Consider the following 18,921-nt stretch of genomic DNA (forward strand, 5'->3'; position numbering starts at 1 on the left):
TCAAAATTGTACTTAAGTACTGTACTCAAGTAAATGTACTCCGTTACTGTCCGGCTCTGAGAAAGACTGTAAATGGGGATGATATCCACTTCTCTCAGACTGCTGAAGCCTTCTATAAACTTTACATCAACAACAAAAAGTCTACAAAAAGGGGAATGAATTTCCAAAAAAGTCAAGTTACAAAAGTTTTTAAAAAAAAACAACCTTTATAACAGCAACTACATGATAAAAAAGACCAGTGTTTACTGAGTGAAAACTGGCCTTGACTTTTTTGAAAATTCATTCCCCTTTTTGTAGACTTTTTTTTCTTTTCACTCATAAAACAGTCACTTCACTCCTCATAAAATATTAGTTCTTTATGATTTTTACAATTTATGGATTTTGAGCATCTACTCATGATTTGATGGCCACATAAGTGAATTGTGAATTGAAACCACCTGTTTGTGTTATGGATTACTTGTTTGTCAATGGTTAATCTCATTAGTGGAGAAATTGCTCAGGAGTCCAGGATGTCTTACACTGAAAATGTTTATTGAAGCTTGGCCAAGGATAATCAAAGTATCACAATGATTCTGAGCTGACATTCCTCCATAAAGTCTTTAAACCTTAACAGATAGTGCCACAAATACTCTTTGCCCATAAATGGTCATACTCAATTTGCCTATTGGTTCATTATTTGACAAACAAGTAAACACAGTTACCCATCTGTGGGTTTAGGGCATCAGACAGTCATATCCTCTGACCTCTGCGGTGTCACTTCCCCAAAACACCACAGACAGTTGCCACATTACCGGCTCAAGGAGAGAGAGAGAGATACTATGTCTCTCTGCCAAGATTTTAGTGCTGCCTTTACTGTCTCAAGGCCCATGCTTGACCCTGTGTATCCCTATTTGTAGCATCTAAAATTTGGAAAATTCCCTAACAATTCTTATCAGGATGATGTACATGTGCTGGAACTTAAAAAAAAGTAATCTGCAGCTTAAAAACTTAAAGTTTCTACCACAACATAATATTGTTGGTCTTATCATGTTATCTCTAAGGATCAATAAGATCTCGTAAGATATCTGGGTCAGGCAAGAATAATGTCACACCCTTTTGTGCAAAGTGCTCAAAAGGTTATCTGCAGTACTTTGTGGATAACTCTTCCTGATTGCTGGTCTAGCAGACCATATCCTGAGTGTGTCTTAAGGACTAGACACTGGTGTGTAGTCTGCTGTGTGTAAACTAACCTTGATCAATTATTGAACATGGTGATATCAGTTTACTGTTTGCCTGTTTTAGTTGTTACCATGGTAGGAGCTCATCTATTATTAACCATTTGGGTGTCCAGTTTTTGTACTCGGGGTATTTCCAGTTCACTTTGACGCATCAATAAGGATATTATTGTTTGATAATTGCACACCATTATGGCTTAGGCTTGAAAGAACACATCTGGCTTCGCTGAATGGGATGTCAAACATGTGAGACATTCTTGTATTTCAATGGAGAGGCCAAACCTGAAACAGGAGAAAGAAAAGGCTGGGAGAACAGTGAGGTTTAGAGTAGCATCTGCCAACAGTGGCCGGGTCTTGACAGAGGTGTTCAAGGATGAAACAGTCTGGTGTGGGTCTGTGTCGGACTCAGCGGACTCTGACTGCACCAGCAGCCCGGAGGCAGAACAGGGAATCTCGCCTCCTGTCAGCGAGGCCAACAGCCATTTGAACGGCCTGCTGGTGGGAACAGCTGCGGACGAGAACGGCTGTGATCCTGATGACCTGCTTTTGTATGCCAGTGCCAAGAGGGAAATGCTCTTCAGCAACAAGCGGATTAATATCTGCAGCAAGAACGGGACCATACGAGGAGTGAGGAACAAAGTGAGCGCTGGTCAGGTGCTTTTCAACAACCTTTCCAACATGTATTCTGTAAGTAGCACTGAAAAAGGTGGAACATAGTTATTTGAATCTCAGTTTAATACCTGTTGACTCTGCTGTAAAGCCCTATAACCTTTCTTGACCTATAGATGAAGAGCTTGTTTAGCCATGACCTGTATTCCCTCTCTCTTTAAGGGTTCCCTTCGTCATCAGAAAAGGAGACCCTGGGAAAAGGAGTAAATAGTTTCAAACAATGTTGTCAAAAGGAGGAAATATCCCTTTGGCTGAAGGTTCTCTACACCAGGACTCCTCATTCAACTCACAACAAGCTGTTCAGTGTCTTAAGTTATCTCTCTTATTACTCTAAAAAGACTTGAGCTTTACTGAATAACAATGGTCCAGTCTGTTGTAGGTCTTTGATTCAGATTCACTTCCCTAATGACTATAAAAACTGATGTAGATTGATGTATTATGTGGTTGTGTAACAGTTTTATACATGTTGCATGCATATGCATTACTAAACGCACGTAACAAGAGAAGATTTTTGTATTTTTTTTAAAATTATGTAAGTATAGTTGCGACCCAGATTTCATATGATTTTGATATTTGGGTCCCTGTCAATTGTCAAATGGCATGTGAACATTCATGTTTTGTAAGCATTTTTAAAAAATAATGTCAATACTAGACGTGCTTAATATTATTGCAATTCCATAATTCCACATATAGGCAGTAAATATACAAACCTTTTTTTGTTTCTAGAAGTAACTACACACTTCTTTCTCTTTCCTCTGTTGCAGTAGATTTTATGTTTGACACACTGGTTTCTGGAAACAATTGCTGTGTTGTTCATTAAATGTATTAAATACTTACAGAAGATCTTGAAGACAGTATAATATTACCAATGTAAGCATTGGTATTTATATTTGATTCAAACAACTGTAAATAAGATATGGAAATGCACACTGATGATAATTTCTTTGTTGGCTCCATCAAATACTGCAGTCCACAACAGCACTATGGCTAATGACTGACTTGAAAAATCTGATATACTTCAGTTACCACCATATGAGAGTATTGCTATAATCTTTCTATAAAAGTGTTATGTAACTATAACTATATTGTGACAGTTCTGATTCACAACTAAAAACTCTACTTTAAAATTAAATTCATGTAATAGTACTTATAACGAGCAGACATTCATTCATCAGAATAAATCACATCAATGGGTAAACTCCAACTGTGTCACCTGATCAACAACAGTTTATATGACCTGATCTCCAGCTTGTTGTCTCTAATTATGTGTATATATACAGCATACATACTCTCATCGACCACTTCATTAAAAACACCTGTGTACTCTAATGCAACCCAATGCAACAGCTCTGCCATCAATTCTGCTTTTATTATTGTTTATTACTACGGTGGCAGTGGGTGGTAGTGATTAACTGGAGTGCATTATATTGAAGTGTTCCTGATATTTTGCCCCCCTCCCCTTTGTACAGTAATGGAGTGGACCAAGTATTAGAAACACAGCTCAATATAATGCACCTCAGCTCACCACCACCCACCATGACCTCAGTAATAACCATAAAGTAGAATTATCACCTTTCTGACAATATCGTAAACGTGGAACTGATGGCAGAGCTGTTGTGTTGGATTGCATTAAAATACACAGGTGTACCCAATAAAGTGGCCGCTGAGTGTGCAATATAATGACTCCACTGCCCCATCAGCACGGGAACTGCTCTGTTTAAAGACCCATTTTTAGGGTGGACTTTCCCTTTAAGTGACAGATTTATGCAACAGCATCTCACCGTACACCTGCCTCATTCAGCACCATGGACAGCGACCCCGCCAGCTCTCCATAGACCGCTGACGACGCCGTCTACCCCCCCTCTGCAAACACACTTGATACATCCTCAGCGGGCCCTGAGGGGCAGGGCATGTTCATTTTGTAATAACGACCAGCTAATACAGCGGAATCTACGCTCATGTTACTGCGGCACTGACAGCTCAAAACCGTAGAGGGCAGGATGCGGGCTTTCCTTTAGAAACACACCCCCGCTTTTTTGTTTTTTTCATTTTCCAACCGGCGGAAAGATCCCCTTATTTTGGGTTTCACCACCCGATCAGCATGCCTCCGTCCATTCGTCTCGGGCTTTTCTTAGGGTGGAGCGCCTCTAAACCATATCAAATGTGGTGCACGCTTGACAAGCTCGTCTTGGTTTGAGGGACGCTGCAGAGCAAGGTGGTGAAATCTCTTCCTCTTCCTACTCCACGCCCTATCATTATTATCAATAGCTGCCCAGCACCATGTCCCCTCCGGCATCGGCTGCGACAGCGAGTGAAAGCAGTACAACCACTGTCTTCGAGGAGGACACCAGAGAGGAGGTACATCATTTTTGGCATCCCTCGTTTAGAGCAAATGCCTTTTGTTATGATCTGCTTGTTGTTGCATCTTGGCGCAGGGCTTTCAATAAATCCATGTGCATGTTGTGCACACTGCAGGTTCATTATTTACCAGGAGTATGATGTTTACAGAAAAATCTCCCAGGCTGTAGCTTGACATGGGAGGGATTCTGTAATCTTGTAGCCAGCCTAACAATAAAAAAATAGAGTAAAATTCCCTGGACACGTGGCATCTTAACGTGTCTTTCACCTATCATTAGCTGTAGTGGGCCTGTGGCATTGATTTCATCTTAATGTCTCTACAGCACTTAAACCTGGACAACAGCTACTCAGCAAACCTATAAAATGGCTTAAAATGTGCACAGAGCTGAAAGAACTTTCTTGTTATCCACTGTTGATAGTCTGATTATCTTTGCAAGATAATCTCTAATATATTGGTGTCACTACTATACATGCATGACCCATTCATTAAAGTTTTGTCTCGAAAAGTCCTAATTTTGCTACAGATACTGCAGTCATTATTCAGTAGTGATGCACACTGCAACAAGCAAAATTACATTTTAAGGATGTGATTTATTATTTTGTTTTTGACTATTTTTTGTTTTGTTTTGTTTGTTCTTTGACTCTACAGCAAAGACCCCTTAAACAATCTCTGAGTAAGTCACTATGTCGGGAGAGTTTTTGGAAATGCCTTCTCCTGTCCATTCTCATGTATGGCTGCATGGGAGCAATGGTGTGGTGTCATGTCACCAAGGTGACCCGCCTCACCTTTGACAGTGCCTTCAAAGGGAAATCAATGATGTACCATGACAGTCCCTGCTCTGATGGCTATATCTACATCCCTCTGGCCCTGTTGGGCATGCTCTATTTGGTCTACCTTGTGGAGTGCTGGCACTGTCACGTGAAGAGCGAGCTGCAGCACAAAGTGGATGTGGAGGGCATTTACGAACGCATCCAGAGGATGCAGCAAGCTAAACCCTGCATCTGGTGGAAGGCTATCAGCTACCACTATGTTCGCCGAACTCGACAAGTCACACGCTATCGCAATGGAGATGCTTACACCAGTACCCAGGTTTACCATGAGCGTGTGAACACCCATGTGGCAGAAGCTGAGTTTGACTACAGTCACTGTGGAGTGAAAGATGTATCAAAGCAGCTGGTTGGCTTGGAGAAGTCTGCTCTTACAAAGATGCGGTTCACAAAGTGTTTTAGTTTTGCGAATGTTGAGTCAGAGAATTCGTACCTAACACAACGAGCGAGGTTTTTTACTGACAATGAGGGCCTTGATGACTACATGGAAGCCAGGGAAGGCATGCACCTAAAAAACATCGACCTGAAGGAATATGTCATGGTGTTATCTGACCCCGACCACCACCCCTGGTATCTGTCCCATTATGTCTTCTGGTTTGCCTCATTCCTCACATTCTCTTGGCCTCTCAGAGTCTTCACAGAGTATCGCACTGCATATGTCCATTATCGTGTTGAGAAGCTCTTTGGGCATGATTACCTCCCTGTGACCCCATGTGATGATCGGCCATATTGGCGTCGTATCCCCCGTGTGAACACCATTGACAGTACAGAATTGGAATGGCATATTCGGTCCAACCAGCAGCTCGTGCCCAGTTACTCAGAGGCTGGCCTGATGGACCTGGCACAGTGCCCATCCAGCTTCAACGGGATTCGTCAGAATTGTGAGCGCTGCCACAGAGCCATCAGTTGCTCCTCAGTGTTTTCCAGGAGTGCCCTGAGCATTTGTACCGGTGCCAGCTCCCGCATCCCCTTCAGCGGCAGTCGGTTCTCCCTGGCACGGCGCTATGGCTCTCAGCGTAGCTGCTTTTGGAGGAGCGGCAGCCTGGAGGACCAGGAGAGTCCCAGTGAAAACACCCACTGCCTATCAGAGCGTCTCACCACTGATGATGAGGAACCCCCAGACTACGAGGATGCACTTTGCTATCCAGTGCTCATCGTTCACTGCAGCGAGAATTGCCACAACCATAGGTCCTTCCACAGAAATGGCTCCTGTGTGGAGACTTCCTTATGACTATGCAGTCACTGAAAAAACACAGTGGCATTTCTGTAGCATACAAACACTTTGGACATCAGAAACAGAGTGTGCGAACAAGTCTTAATGTGAGATACACAGATTCATGCTGTATTGTCATACTGTCTGAAACAAATGCCTGAGTCCTGAATGTGTGAATCACCAAAGCAATAACAGTGATTAGTGAGCTGGGAACACAATGACAGTGGTGTTTGAAGCTACTAGGATACACACTCATGGATATTTGTCTGGCTTCCAGTGAAAACCAAGCAGACAAAGACTGTTACACTGCACATCATTGCTATAGCTTTTAAGATCTCATATGTACAGCACATATGAAACTGAAACTGAAGCTGCAGTTACCTCATAAGACCTTTTCAGAGACCACAAAAAACATGGACAGGTTGAAATATCTCATTCATTCAGTGAAATCTCAGTGACACAAACACAAAAACATCCAAATGATGACGATAAGGTTGGAGCTGATTCTGATGACTTTAATATCATCAAAAACAGTATGTAGGAGTTTCTACAGTTTAACATACTTTTACATACAGCAATAACTGTGAAAATAAACAACATCTTCTCAAGCGAAAAGTAAAAGGGGGAATATCAATTAAATATGTTACACTTATGCATATCATACTGACAATGGTCAACATGAAACCCTCCAGTCTTTAAGAGACAAATGAACTCTTGGATAAACTGACTCACTGTTATACTAATATGTGATGTTTTATTTCTTATATCGTGAGGAAGTGCTGTAATTTACTTTTTTTGTGTACCTACTTTTTCTCAACCTGCCTCATCTTTTTCTACTTCAGTTAATAACTTTCTACATTTCCTAGAATGCCTTTCAACAACCCCAGATAACAGGTATAAGCTTATTTTCAGTTGTGGGTTGTGTGCATCGGTGGAGAGTCACATAATGACGTCTGTTTTATTTTAGAAAAAAAAAAAAAAGCCTTTTGCTTGCATTGCATTCTGGTCTTTTGAGTCTACTGTGGGTTGAAAAAAAATGGAATTATTAATATTTCTGCTTCTTCTTCAGTGGATTTCTCTGTTTGACTGTTGACTGTTGGTGCTATATGGCAGCTTTTGGATGCTGAGAGACTGACACCTAAACCTGATGTTTACAGTTGATGTTTTGGATTTCTGAAACATTTTTTTTCTTTCCTACAAATCTCCAAGGGAAATGAACTCATTGTGATGTTACATTGTCAAAGTATCTGCAAGGGAATAAGAGACAACAAAACAGAATCAGAGATGGTATTTTAGGGTGGTTTTTTGCTTCAACGTTTGATTGATTTGACTTGACTGACCTAGAAGCTGGAAAGTTGGAGCAAACACCAACACTAGCTAAGTACAAAACACAAATGGGCTTTCACCTTAAATAACTAAAACGCATTTAGTCATTCATAATCAATCAAGTGGTTTAAAGATTTTGTCTTGAATTAGACTTTTTTGCTACCTACTGCCACGAAACTTGCCGGCAACTGTGGTACAAACACATTGACGTCTCATTACATTAATCTTGTGGTCAGAAAAGATAAGGACGGGTTTACATTAAACTTACAACACATTTGAACAGTTTGACATCACATCAGTCATAAACATTATTACAGTATCTGTCTCAACCAAACTCGGTGTGTATTTAGCAGCAAAAAGATCATACAGTCATCCATGCCCACATTTGCATGATTTCCTCTTGCTATTGCAATGTGTTATAAACCATCAAACATACCTGAATGTAAACCACCAGCATAAATGATAAGTATATTCATTATGTGTCTGTAGTAAAGGAACAATGCTCCATTTTTCATCTGTAAAGTGATGCTTTCACTGTCCAGTGTATAGTGAATGCGCTCAGAGAAAGAAAGAGCACAGTTCACACCAACATGCCACCATGTTTTCAGAGAGTTTGGTTGTTGATGTGTGATTCATATAGAAGATCCCTGACTCTTTACAGTAGAGTTTACAGGCAGTATATGCAAGGATGTAAATGCACTTACATTGACACATGGGCATACATACAAACTTTATAATACTGACTCTTTTTAAACATCTAACAGGAACATATTGTATGCATCCTGGCAAATAATCTCTTACAATGTTTTCAATAATGTAGTGACACCAGTATTATGCACTTGAAGTGACACTAGACATTATGAATTGTAGTGAAGCTGAATGTTGATGTAAATTACCTTGAGGTAATAAAATATTCAAGATGATATACTGACAAATACATAACTGCTCAGACATAAAACAGAACACAGCAACTTAAAGCTTACCCTTCTTGTACAATATTAAAATGTTCTTGTGATAATAATCAAACGGGCTGTATAAGTAACTTGATTACCTTTTAAAATATGTATTCAAATTGATCTTATGCTGGAAAAATAAAAGTTGCAATAAATGTCTGGGGCAAACCTGTGTATATTTTAAAAAATGTGGTGGCTTGGATTCTCACACGTGCTGAGAAAATGTGAGTGGAGGGTGTGAGAAGTGGAGGAGCTGTTTCAAGGACACCAATATGTTTTCATGTCACAGCAGGAAAAGCAGAGCTGTAAATAATGAAATGACAAATGGCTGAGTTCCATTTAGGTGCTTCAGTTTCAGGGTCCTGTTATTGTTCATACTGCCTTACTGTAAAACTGTCATGTTTTACTGGGACACTTAAATACAACAAAGCCATGGTGCTTTGCCTCCTAACACAAAGCCATCCTGTCATAATTACAACTTAAATACGGTATATATAAATTATTCATTCATTCATTCATTTTCCATACAGCTTATCCAACAGAGGTTGCAAGGGTGCTGGAGCCAATCCTAGCTGTTCCATCAGAGGCAGGGTACATCCTGGACAGTCGCCAGCCAATCATAGGGCTAACATAGTGTAGACAGACAACCATTCACACTCAGATTCATACCTAGGGGCAATTTAGAGTGACCAATTAACCTAAGTTGCATGTTAATTTTCAATTTGCTTTCTGAGATATTGTGCTCTTACTCTTAAATCTCCATTAAAAAAAAGACATAATAAAATAATATGGTTAAAATAAAATGTTGAAAATATTTGGACATTCTACGCAAATTCCATTTTTAAAACTGATATTATTGAAATATAAATATAAATACATTATTGTCATGTCCTGCATGAAATTTGTCTTTGGTCTCACTGGTAAGAATAATATATAAAACACACAGAGTACATAAAATAAATACATTCATTCCATTACACATAGACATATGTCCTGGAGATGGACACAGCACATCATGTGTACCCCTTCCCTCCCAGCCCCCACACATATGCATACACATCAGGTATAAGGCAAAAAGCACCAATTCCAGCCCATTTATAGTGCTCTTAGCTACACCTCCCTTTCATCTAGCTTTCCATAGTTTGTTGACCATGGAAATTGCATTTGGAATAAAATGCCATATGTACTTTATAACTTGATCATAGTTAATTTTAGTATAAATTCTAGTCTAACTGTGATAAAGAAAACACATTACTTCATTGTATGAATGTATATGAGGAGAAGTGTTGACAGTGATACAGACACATTGTGTGCCTTTGCCTTCATTTGTTAGCTTTTCTTTTATTCCCTGCATTATAATTTCTGTCCCATATACTGTTACAACGGACAGCCAAGTCTGCAGATCATTGGTGCCAGCTGCCCTGGACATAATCTGTACCAACTTCTCACCTCTGGTAGGCGCTACAGAACACTGTTCACCAAAACCACCAAACAATAGTGTCTGCTCCCCCTCACTGCCCCCTTTATGAACCATTTACTCACAGTGGCCCTGTACAATAACCCTGAAACACTTCCCACTGCACCTACATATATTTATTTTAGCCAGAATACAAATGTGCAAGAAATTTCACTCACCACTGCATATCTAAACAGGCTGTATACTGTACATAACCACACTGACACACTACATGTACACAAAATGACACTTTGTATTTATCTCTGCATTCCTTACACTCTTCACTTCTTTGCACCATTTATATCCAGTTTTACAGTTCACAGAGATAGTCACCTGTTTATTGTCATTCCTTGTGTATATTTCTGAAGATAGTTGTTATTTTAGTGTAAGCACATTGAGAGCTACTAAGAATCAAATTCCTTGTATGTGTAAACACACGTGGCCATTAGAGATGAATCAGATTCTGATACAGCCAATCAAGTTGCCATTGACTAAATCATAAAAGCACACAACACAGCTGTTGCCAGTCTAGACAAAGAAAGTGAGAGACTGTGAGATTTGTTTGCCTCTTGTAATGTCCAAATAATTCTGTGGAGCAGTGAGAAAGCTTGAATTGAAAAAGGATATGCAGGAGTCAACCAACCCTGATAAACACACGAAGAACATTTCCCCTCCAGGTCGATAGGTGGCAGCAATCACACTGACTGCTACACAAACAGCACAAAGGAAGTGGCGGCGAAGTAACTCCAGTAACAAGCTGTGAAAGGTTATTTCACAGGTGAGTGGACTAAATGATGATAACTGCACGCCAAGAACTTCATATTAAGCATTTAAGCAGCCCGTAGCGTTTTTATTGATGAACAAGCTCATTACTCACCCGGAGAAATGTATTTGTAGTTAGAAGTTAGCAGCTCAGCAGCCTCAGCCTGTGAAAAGTCAATCAGAGGCAGTCACTCCATGCAAAAAGTACACAAACAGCAGCTAAGATTAAAGACTAAGTACAGTATCCTGCTCATGGGACAACGCTGCTTTCCGTTTAGGGATGCACCGGTCGAACGATTTCAGTCCTGATACCGATTCCTGGGTTGTGTTATCGACTGATATCGAGTACCGATCCGATGTTTACTATTTATAAGCTGTAGGCTATGCCTCACTGTGTCCTAGAGGACTATTCTTTTATGTGTAAGGCAACATTAGGCTTGACTTAAACATTGCTTTCCTATCTTTATGAAACAAAATGTAACTGTAAATAAATACAGATCAATATTTACAGAGTTGTTATTTATTAAAACAATCTTGTCTGATATAGGGCTGGGAATTGGTTGTCAATACCCTTAAAGTATCATCCGAAATAAATTGATACCAAGTCGAAACATCTCCTGACAAACGATACCTGCAATCGATCCTTTTTGCACCCAGAAGTAGAAAATATGATTGTATGGACTTGCTCACATCATTCGGTTTAATGCAAAATGTGATTGGCCCACTGCCACAGCAGCTACAACCTGTCAGTGGTGGTGAAGTGGTGGTGAAGTGGTGGTGAATTTGAGTTGATGTGTTTAGCAGTTCAGCAGCCAAGATGCCACCTAAACACTCTAAAGTGTGTCTACACTACATGCCTGTTACACTGGATAAAAGCAAGTGAACAAGAGGTGTAATGGGTATCGGTTGAAGTACTCAATTTGTATTGGTGTCATTATGTGGGTGACATCGTAACTTTTTAAACGATATCCAGATTGTCCATTGTCACCAGTACCTGATTTAGATATTTGTCTCGGTATCTGACCACTACCCGATGTCAGTATTGGAACATCTCTACTGTAATTGTTTGTTGTCAGGTGGTGTCAAGCTGAAAAACATTACTTCCAGAATCAACAAACACATATATAAATATAACTAATTTGTTTATGTCATCTTATATTAATATTGTTCTACAAAGAAGATGAGGAGTCGGAGCAAAAGTTGCAATATTCTCAAGGTAAATCATTATTTTGTTTATGTTGAAGAGTGCTGCAGACTAGACATCCAAGTAGTCTGATCGCAACAAAAATCACATTGAGGTTGATGGTTGGGAACAGTGGATGAAAAGTATATATGACTTGACTCTTGACTCTGAAAGCATATTAATTGATCCAGTCTGCCTGCTCATATTACTGATGCCACTTCATTTGACACAGTCATTTAGCATAATACTTTCTGACCTGCCTTTTTGTTTCTAGTGGCTCGGTGGAGGAGAGCCAACATGCAGAGTTTGGTGGTGCATTCACTGGCCATGAGGCAGCTTGGAAGGTTGAACCCCCGTCATCTGCTGGCTGCTGGATATGGACTGAGGCATACTGAATGGTGTCCCAGGTCCATCCATACACGGCAGTTGTGGGGCTGCTCGGCGTTCCCGGCACTCAGCTGTCACAGGCACGCTCTCCGTGGCAGAGATGCTGTCAGAAGTTGGTCCATCCAACACCTGAGGTTCAAAAGCAAGAAGAAAAAAGGTGCTGCTAGAGCAACACATGAAGGGGAGGAAGATGAAGATGAAAGGGACCACGAGGACAGCGATTATGAAGATGAGGTGGACCCAGATGTACCAAAAGACTATAAAGACATGGAGAAATATGTGCAGTCCCTCCGTTATGATGTCATCATGAAAGCTGGCCTGGACTTAGCGCGCAAGTGAGTCAGCTGGCTGAGTTGAATTTGTGGTTAAATGTGTTTTCCCAGTTTGAGTTTTTCAACCATTTGGATATAAGCAAGTGAAATGCTGCACCAGAATGAATAAGAGGACATATTTATGTGATAAAACACCACTGCTACATCAGTTCATTTTGTGGCTTGTCATGCTTTCAGAGGTGTTTTTGGTGTTAGGGTTTATTGACAACACTCTGCTATAAATTACAAAATACATATAAGATCTATTCAGGGACAGAACGATAAAGTGCTGGACTTAATCCTAACGCTGTCCTTGATGTTTTCACAGCCTATCAACCAGGCGTTCATTGTTTGACATAATGAAAAATTACAAAACAAGCAGGAAACATAGATAATTGAATGCCAAGAACAAACAATTGATTAAATGTTTTTATGGACGATAAAAGGTAACATGGACTCCAGCGTAAATACTTGCATTAACATAATAAAAATGTTTCCTTTTCAAATGTGAGTAGATATTAACCTCCCTTTTGTTTTATCGTAGTAAAATTGATGATGCCTTCTACGACAGCAAGCTCAGACTAAATGGACAGAAACTCATCAAGAAAAGTAAAACGGTAAGACTTGTATACTTACAAATAAGGACACAGTCCTGCCCCTAATTCTCACATTTACATAATCTTTGCTGTTTGGTATATTCATTAATTTAGTAACACATATTTTGTTCCTTAATCAGGTGAAAGTTGGGGACACATTGGACGTGGTGCTGTTGGAGAATGAAGAAACAAACACTGTCACTCTGATGAGAGTCACCCTCAAAAGGGTGTTTGAGGAAACCAGTAACAAAGACAAGTACAAAGTTGCCTTAAGGCGATGGAAACATTTAGAGCTTTCTAAGGATGAGGCCTTTAAGCCATGAACTTGAATAGGACAGTATGGACTGTAATACCATTGGCCACTCAAGGCCGAAACAGAGAGAATTGGATGCCACTTAAAAGGTATTTGTCTTATTTATCTGTAACAAGCTGGATCTAGAATGGATTATAAATGTATAATGTAAAGGTTAACCGTTTTCAGTGGTTGTAGACATTAAGCAGTTGTTTGGGAGAAAGATGTCGAATATTTACCTTTCCCCAATTTACTGTGAAACTCACAATAAAGGTGCACTTTGAAGTTTTCAAACTTGGCAATTATGTTCTGATGGTTTGGCTTATGTACGAGCATTTCTTGTAACTTTATGAGTTTGCATCTGACTCATTATTTGGGTATATTGTACTTTCCTCTCATTTTCCCTTGTTAATACCCGCTGAATCCGTTTTATCAAAGCAAAAATAAAAAATGTATGTTGAGTAGAGCAGAAATGATTAATCCATAAGTTGGGGAGTATTTAGGAATCAGACACCTCACTTGTCTGAGTGTGTGGTAAAAAATATATGAACACTCCTCCATACTTAATTGTAGCACTTATGATACAGGCTATTCAACAGGCCAGTCATATGTCATATTTATAATTGTGTGATTTTATTAGAAATAGGTTATCATGATCCATTGTCATGTTAAATTGTCTTTATAATATAAACTTCTATAAGAAGGCTTAACATAAGCACATTGTTATTAAAACAGTGGTGGCACAATGCTACATCAGTAACTGCAATGGAAATATATATAATCACATCATTGTGATTCATTTCTATCCATATAGCAAATGTGTGATCTATGCTATTAGCTACTATCATTGTTATTGTTTTTAAGGCTACAACATGTATCAATAAAGTTATAAGTAAAGTTAATGTTAGATAAGCTATGACAGTTTTGGCTTATAAATAGAAGCTGTTTTAACTCTTCATCCGACAATAATAATACTACATGAACTACAACATCTACTGCTGTAGTCAAACGGTAAAGTCTTGACTAGGAATAGTACTGAAGGAACTCATAACAGCTTGGCTTCATCCTACATAGGACAGTTTGTGAAAGTTCAATAATGCTTTTTCAGCTTATATGCTGTGCAACTATTTTTATGACAAAAAGTGTTGCCAAACTGCAAAGTACTGTAACTAGGACACAGTGCTTGACCTCTTGGCCTTCTTAAGAATGTCACACTTCTTGCGATTAGGGCGCCGGCAGCGTTCGTCAATGCTTGGCACACATTCATAGTGCCACACCTCCTCCATCTTATCCACAGGATACACTGTTTCCACATAGTGACGGATCAGTCTGAGGCGCACTGGGTCAAGCTGCTTCTTGTTGCAGGCCCCTGAATGGTTGTACTGCAGCCGCAGGTTCTCCTGGGTGAAGAGCTCGGGGAATAGGCGCACCAACAGTCGGGCAGCAAAGTTCCCAACAGAGAGACTCTGCTGGACAATTTCCCGCACCTCAGTGTCTGAGAGCAGGTAGACAGAAGGTACGGGGAAGTCAGGTTTGGATACAGTCAGTTCATCCAAGGGAATTTTGCAAAAGTCTTTACTACTTTTCTCTGGGGGTAAAGAGGGAGTTTCTGGATCCTCCCTCATGTTATCTGGGTTGAGTTGGTTCAGCTGGCAAAGAAAGTCCTGGTCTGAGTCTTGACCATACACTTTACGCTGCTGCAGGTAGGATCTCCTCTGCTCTGTGTCACGTCTCCTGCACCTCTCATCAAGTTTGCCCACAAATTCTAACATCCACACTCTGTCATTCTTTGCCCGTGGGTAGACTAACTGCACGTAGTGACGGATCAGATTTACACGAACGGGGTCGAGTTGTTTTTTCCCAAGAGAACCACTGCAGTTGTACTGCTTCCGCGTGTTCTCGTGGGTGAAGAGCTCGGGGAACATAAGCACCAGCAGCCGGGAAGCAAAGTTCCCAATGGACAAGCTACATTCATAGTTGCTTTTAAGCTGCTCCTTGGACAAGATGTACTCCTGAGGAACAGTAAAGTCTGGTAGGGGAATCTCCAGATTGTCAAAATCGACAGGTGTAAGTAGTGACTTTTTAGACTTGCGACTGGGCCTTTCATAATCTCCCACCTCTGGAACCTTAATTATGGAAACATCTTCGGGAAGGCTAGCCAGGTCATATCCCTCATCAGTGATATTGTCAGGTTCACTCCCATTGCCATTACTGTGAGGACCCTCAAGTGCATCCTCCATATGCTGAATGCACACCTGAAGCCAGCTGTCCTCAGGCACATCAGGAAAATTTGCTTCCATATACTTCCTTATTATTTCCATCTTGTCAGAGTCTAGAATCAGTTGCCCCACACTATTGAAACTGTTGGAGCCTTCTGGCATTTTTCCCTCTTCAAAAACCTCAGGGAAGAGCCGGTGCATAAGAAAAATAACAAAGTCCTCTGGGGAGGAGAACTCATCCAGCTCCTCTGTGGCTGGAGTATTGAAAGCAAGGCCGGACACAGCCATGCTGCTCTGCTGGTTATCTAGAGAAAGATGCTCCTCCTGACCCTGCTCGTTAATAAAATGATAGGTTTGAGGATGCTCAGCCTTTATCCCAGCACCTGTGATTGTCTGCTTCCTGAGTAGCCGAGCGCTCTCCATGTCCCTCTGGGCCCAGAAGCGATTAAAGAAGTCATTAATCTGAAGGAGGCATTCTTCCTGCCAGACACTGTTGTTCTTTACCGAGGGGTAGCAGACCTCTACATAGTTACGAATCAGCTGCAGATGCAGAGACTCCAGTATTCTCTTGCTCGCCATGCAGTCGTGAGAGCACTCCCTTGCTTTGAACAGCTCTGGGAAAAGATGCACCAGTAGGCGACAGCCAAGCTCCCCAGCGCTAGACGTCTGCTCCATCAGCTGATTCAATTCCTCACTTGTTAGTAGATACTCGGGGGGAGGCTGGAACTCTGTTACCATCTCAGCTGGTTTGATCTGCTTCTTAATCCGCATGACTTCAAGGGTTAACAAGTCCACTTTGCTATGCAGCTGTGTCATGCTCGAATTGAGGGTATTGAGGATGAAAAACATTTTCTCAATGAGCGGATAAAGGTTAGAGTCTGTTGACGAGGCTTGGCCTGAAGTGTCCATGACGGGGAAGGCCTCCAACGGGCCATTTTCCTCTGAACTTTGGAGCTTGGACGAGAGGGCGCTGCCATAGCCGAGCGGATTTCCGGCACCTTGACTGGCCTGCTGCTCTAGACTCGGTGTGTTCCTCTTCTCTGAGATCCTGTGGGAGATGCTGAAGAGAGGCTTTCTGTAGGAAGCTCTGGATTTCTCCTGGTTGCAGTCCCTCTTCTCTCCGGTTGTGGTGAGGCATAAAGGCTCATGTCTGCTGCTATCCTCGATCAAGTGCCGCCTCATCTGGACAGAATAAATAACATAAGAACACATCTTACAGAAGTAACATACTGTACATAAAATGTACATTTTCCAAAATGTATCCCTAAAACTTTTAGTTGTCTGTGTTTTGCTCACCTCGCTAGAGACTCTGGCTCTCTTGCTGCTTGTGGACTGGTTAGTGTCAGGACCCATCTCTGCAGATGTCCGTTTACCAGCCTCAGTGGCCACAGGAGATCCTCCTCCTTCAGGTGGCTCACAAATAGCCAAGTCCTCTGCCTCCTCCTTAACATCTTGAACATGCTTGTGTTCTGTAAAAAACAATAGATTTTTGTGTTTCTTTAATTTAGGCATTTATGTTCTGCTTATGTTCTACATTCATTAACTGTTGATTTACATACACATATGTTTGTCATTGATGTTAAAAATTAAAAGGATAACATATTTGTTTAACCAGTTGATCAACATATATTTTATCTAGAAGTTAGTTTGTTTTTTAAGGTTTTGTTTCATGCTTCCAAAAATGCCCCAAGGCTTTTTCTTTGCTGTAGCCCTGCAGGTTTTAATGAAAACAGATTGTAAGTTGGTGGGCATTTCTTCTATAAAAAAGGTATACATATAAACACTCAATATTCACAGTATTACAACTTCCTGCGTTAATCACATTTTGCCATACTCACAAATTTATATCAAACATTGATTATTAAATATAAAATACTCTCATAAATGTTTGTTGTGGTTACAGAACTCACCTTTCTCAAGCATTGCTTCATCTGAAACTTCCCCATACTCAGAGGAATTCATAGCCTTAAAAGAAAAACAAAACATAACCCATCAAATGCATGTCTTAAAGACATAATTACATGTAAACATACACAGGGTGTCAGATTGCACCTCTGAGAGCAGTCTCATTCTTACTGATGTGAACATAGTGAGATTGGAAATTACACTGGACCAATGATTGAAATATGCTTGATGTATCACGTCATCAATAAGCACACTAATACCATGCGTTTACCCTCACTGACACATTTATAACCTACCAACTCAGCTTAGTTAACATACATGCATACAGCACAGTGGCTGGTATGACAAACAGCATGTGATCAGCTGCAGTCAAACACATGAACTTCCACGCAGCTGGGGCTAGCTTTCTGCAACAAAAAAAATCTATCTACACGACATCTATCTGTCGTGTTTCCATCTTATTTTCACTAACAAAGTCAAAATAGGTATGTATTTTTTTTCTCCCTCCTGCCTGGAATAAATACCACCGTGCACTGAGTTACCTCCTAGCTCTCCTGCAGCCTGTATTCACCAGGACACTTCCTCATTCTTCCGCCCATGAACCCTTGAACCAAAACACAAGACGAACCCAGCTGTGCGGACAGTTTCACCGCCACAAACTTCTCATTTGAACAACAGCGCCTGTCATTTTTAATATCTGCGCACTGCGTTGCTTTAGTTGTGCAACATTTTGTTTGTGAATGTTAATGACGCGGCAGTGTTTGCGTGGACGACTCTCCTCTCTCTCTCTCTCTCCTCTCTCCTTCTCTCTCTCTCTATCTGCTGCTGCTCGGACTCTTGGTAAATTAATTAACGTTGAATGCGCGTACCCGGCGTGTTAGAGCTCACCTTTACGAGTCAGTGCAATCCTTCAGGACAGTTAGCGGTGTATTGGACATGTCTGCGGGCTGTCACAGGGTTGTATTAGCAGGTAACTCTTCTTCTTGTTGTTGATAATTTTTTTTTTTTCTCTCGCTCGGCTCCTGCGCTTTCTCGCGTGACGTGACGGCGCGCGCGTCTGCTGTGTCACTTCCGCACAGCTGTGGACAGCAGAGGAAATATGGTTTCGCCCCACTGTCACTAGAGGAGACATGTCAATATTTAAATATCATTAAAACTCACACATAATAACAAGGTATGTTTTAAAAAGTTATTAATCACATCTGTTTTTATTTAAAATGTTGTGTGCGTGGCTGGACTGCAGCAGCTG

At 40.8% G+C, this 18,921-nt stretch overlaps 3 protein-coding genes across 4 annotated transcripts; 2 read left to right on the forward strand and 1 right to left on the reverse strand.

Annotated features, from left to right (window-relative positions):
* The first annotated feature begins 4,163 nt into the window (after positions 1 to 4,163).
* On the forward strand, positions 4,164 to 6,300 carry LOC128375438 (transmembrane protein 151B-like). Its single transcript, XM_053335788.1, has 2 exons — positions 4,164 to 4,241; positions 4,891 to 6,300. Exons 1-2 carry the CDS (start codon positions 4,164 to 4,166, stop codon positions 6,298 to 6,300), a joined length of 1,488 nt encoding a protein of 495 aa, XP_053191763.1.
* Positions 6,301 to 10,750: 4,450 nt separating this feature from the next.
* On the forward strand, positions 10,751 to 14,044 carry mtres1 (mitochondrial transcription rescue factor 1). Of its 2 annotated transcripts, none has more exons than XM_053335790.1 (4): positions 10,751 to 10,795; positions 12,237 to 12,684; positions 13,205 to 13,277; positions 13,397 to 14,044. In XM_053335790.1, the coding sequence occupies exons 2-4, from the start codon at positions 12,260 to 12,262 to the stop codon at positions 13,577 to 13,579; spliced, it is 681 nt and encodes a 226-aa protein (XP_053191765.1). In that variant the 5' UTR covers positions 10,751 to 10,795; positions 12,237 to 12,259; the 3' UTR covers positions 13,580 to 14,044. The 2 variants fall into 2 exon arrangements, with proteins under 2 accessions (XP_053191765.1, XP_053191764.1); XM_053335789.1 differs by lacking the exon at positions 10,751 to 10,795 and adding an exon at positions 11,881 to 11,995.
* Positions 14,045 to 14,052: 8 nt separating this feature from the next.
* Positions 14,053 to 18,688, reverse strand: bend3 (BEN domain containing 3). The gene is made up of 4 exons (XM_053335786.1): positions 18,561 to 18,688; positions 17,678 to 17,732; positions 17,064 to 17,236; positions 14,053 to 16,949 (listed from the first exon to the last, which is right to left on the reverse strand). The coding sequence occupies exons 2-4, from the start codon at positions 17,727 to 17,729 to the stop codon at positions 14,718 to 14,720; spliced, it is 2,457 nt and encodes an 818-aa protein (XP_053191761.1). The 5' UTR covers positions 17,730 to 17,732; positions 18,561 to 18,688; the 3' UTR covers positions 14,053 to 14,717.
* Positions 18,689 to 18,921: the final 233 nt, after the last annotated feature.

This window comes from Scomber japonicus, chromosome 16 (assembly GCF_027409825.1).
Source record: "Scomber japonicus isolate fScoJap1 chromosome 16, fScoJap1.pri, whole genome shotgun sequence".
Lineage (NCBI taxonomy): Eukaryota > Metazoa > Chordata > Actinopteri > Scombriformes > Scombridae > Scomber > Scomber japonicus.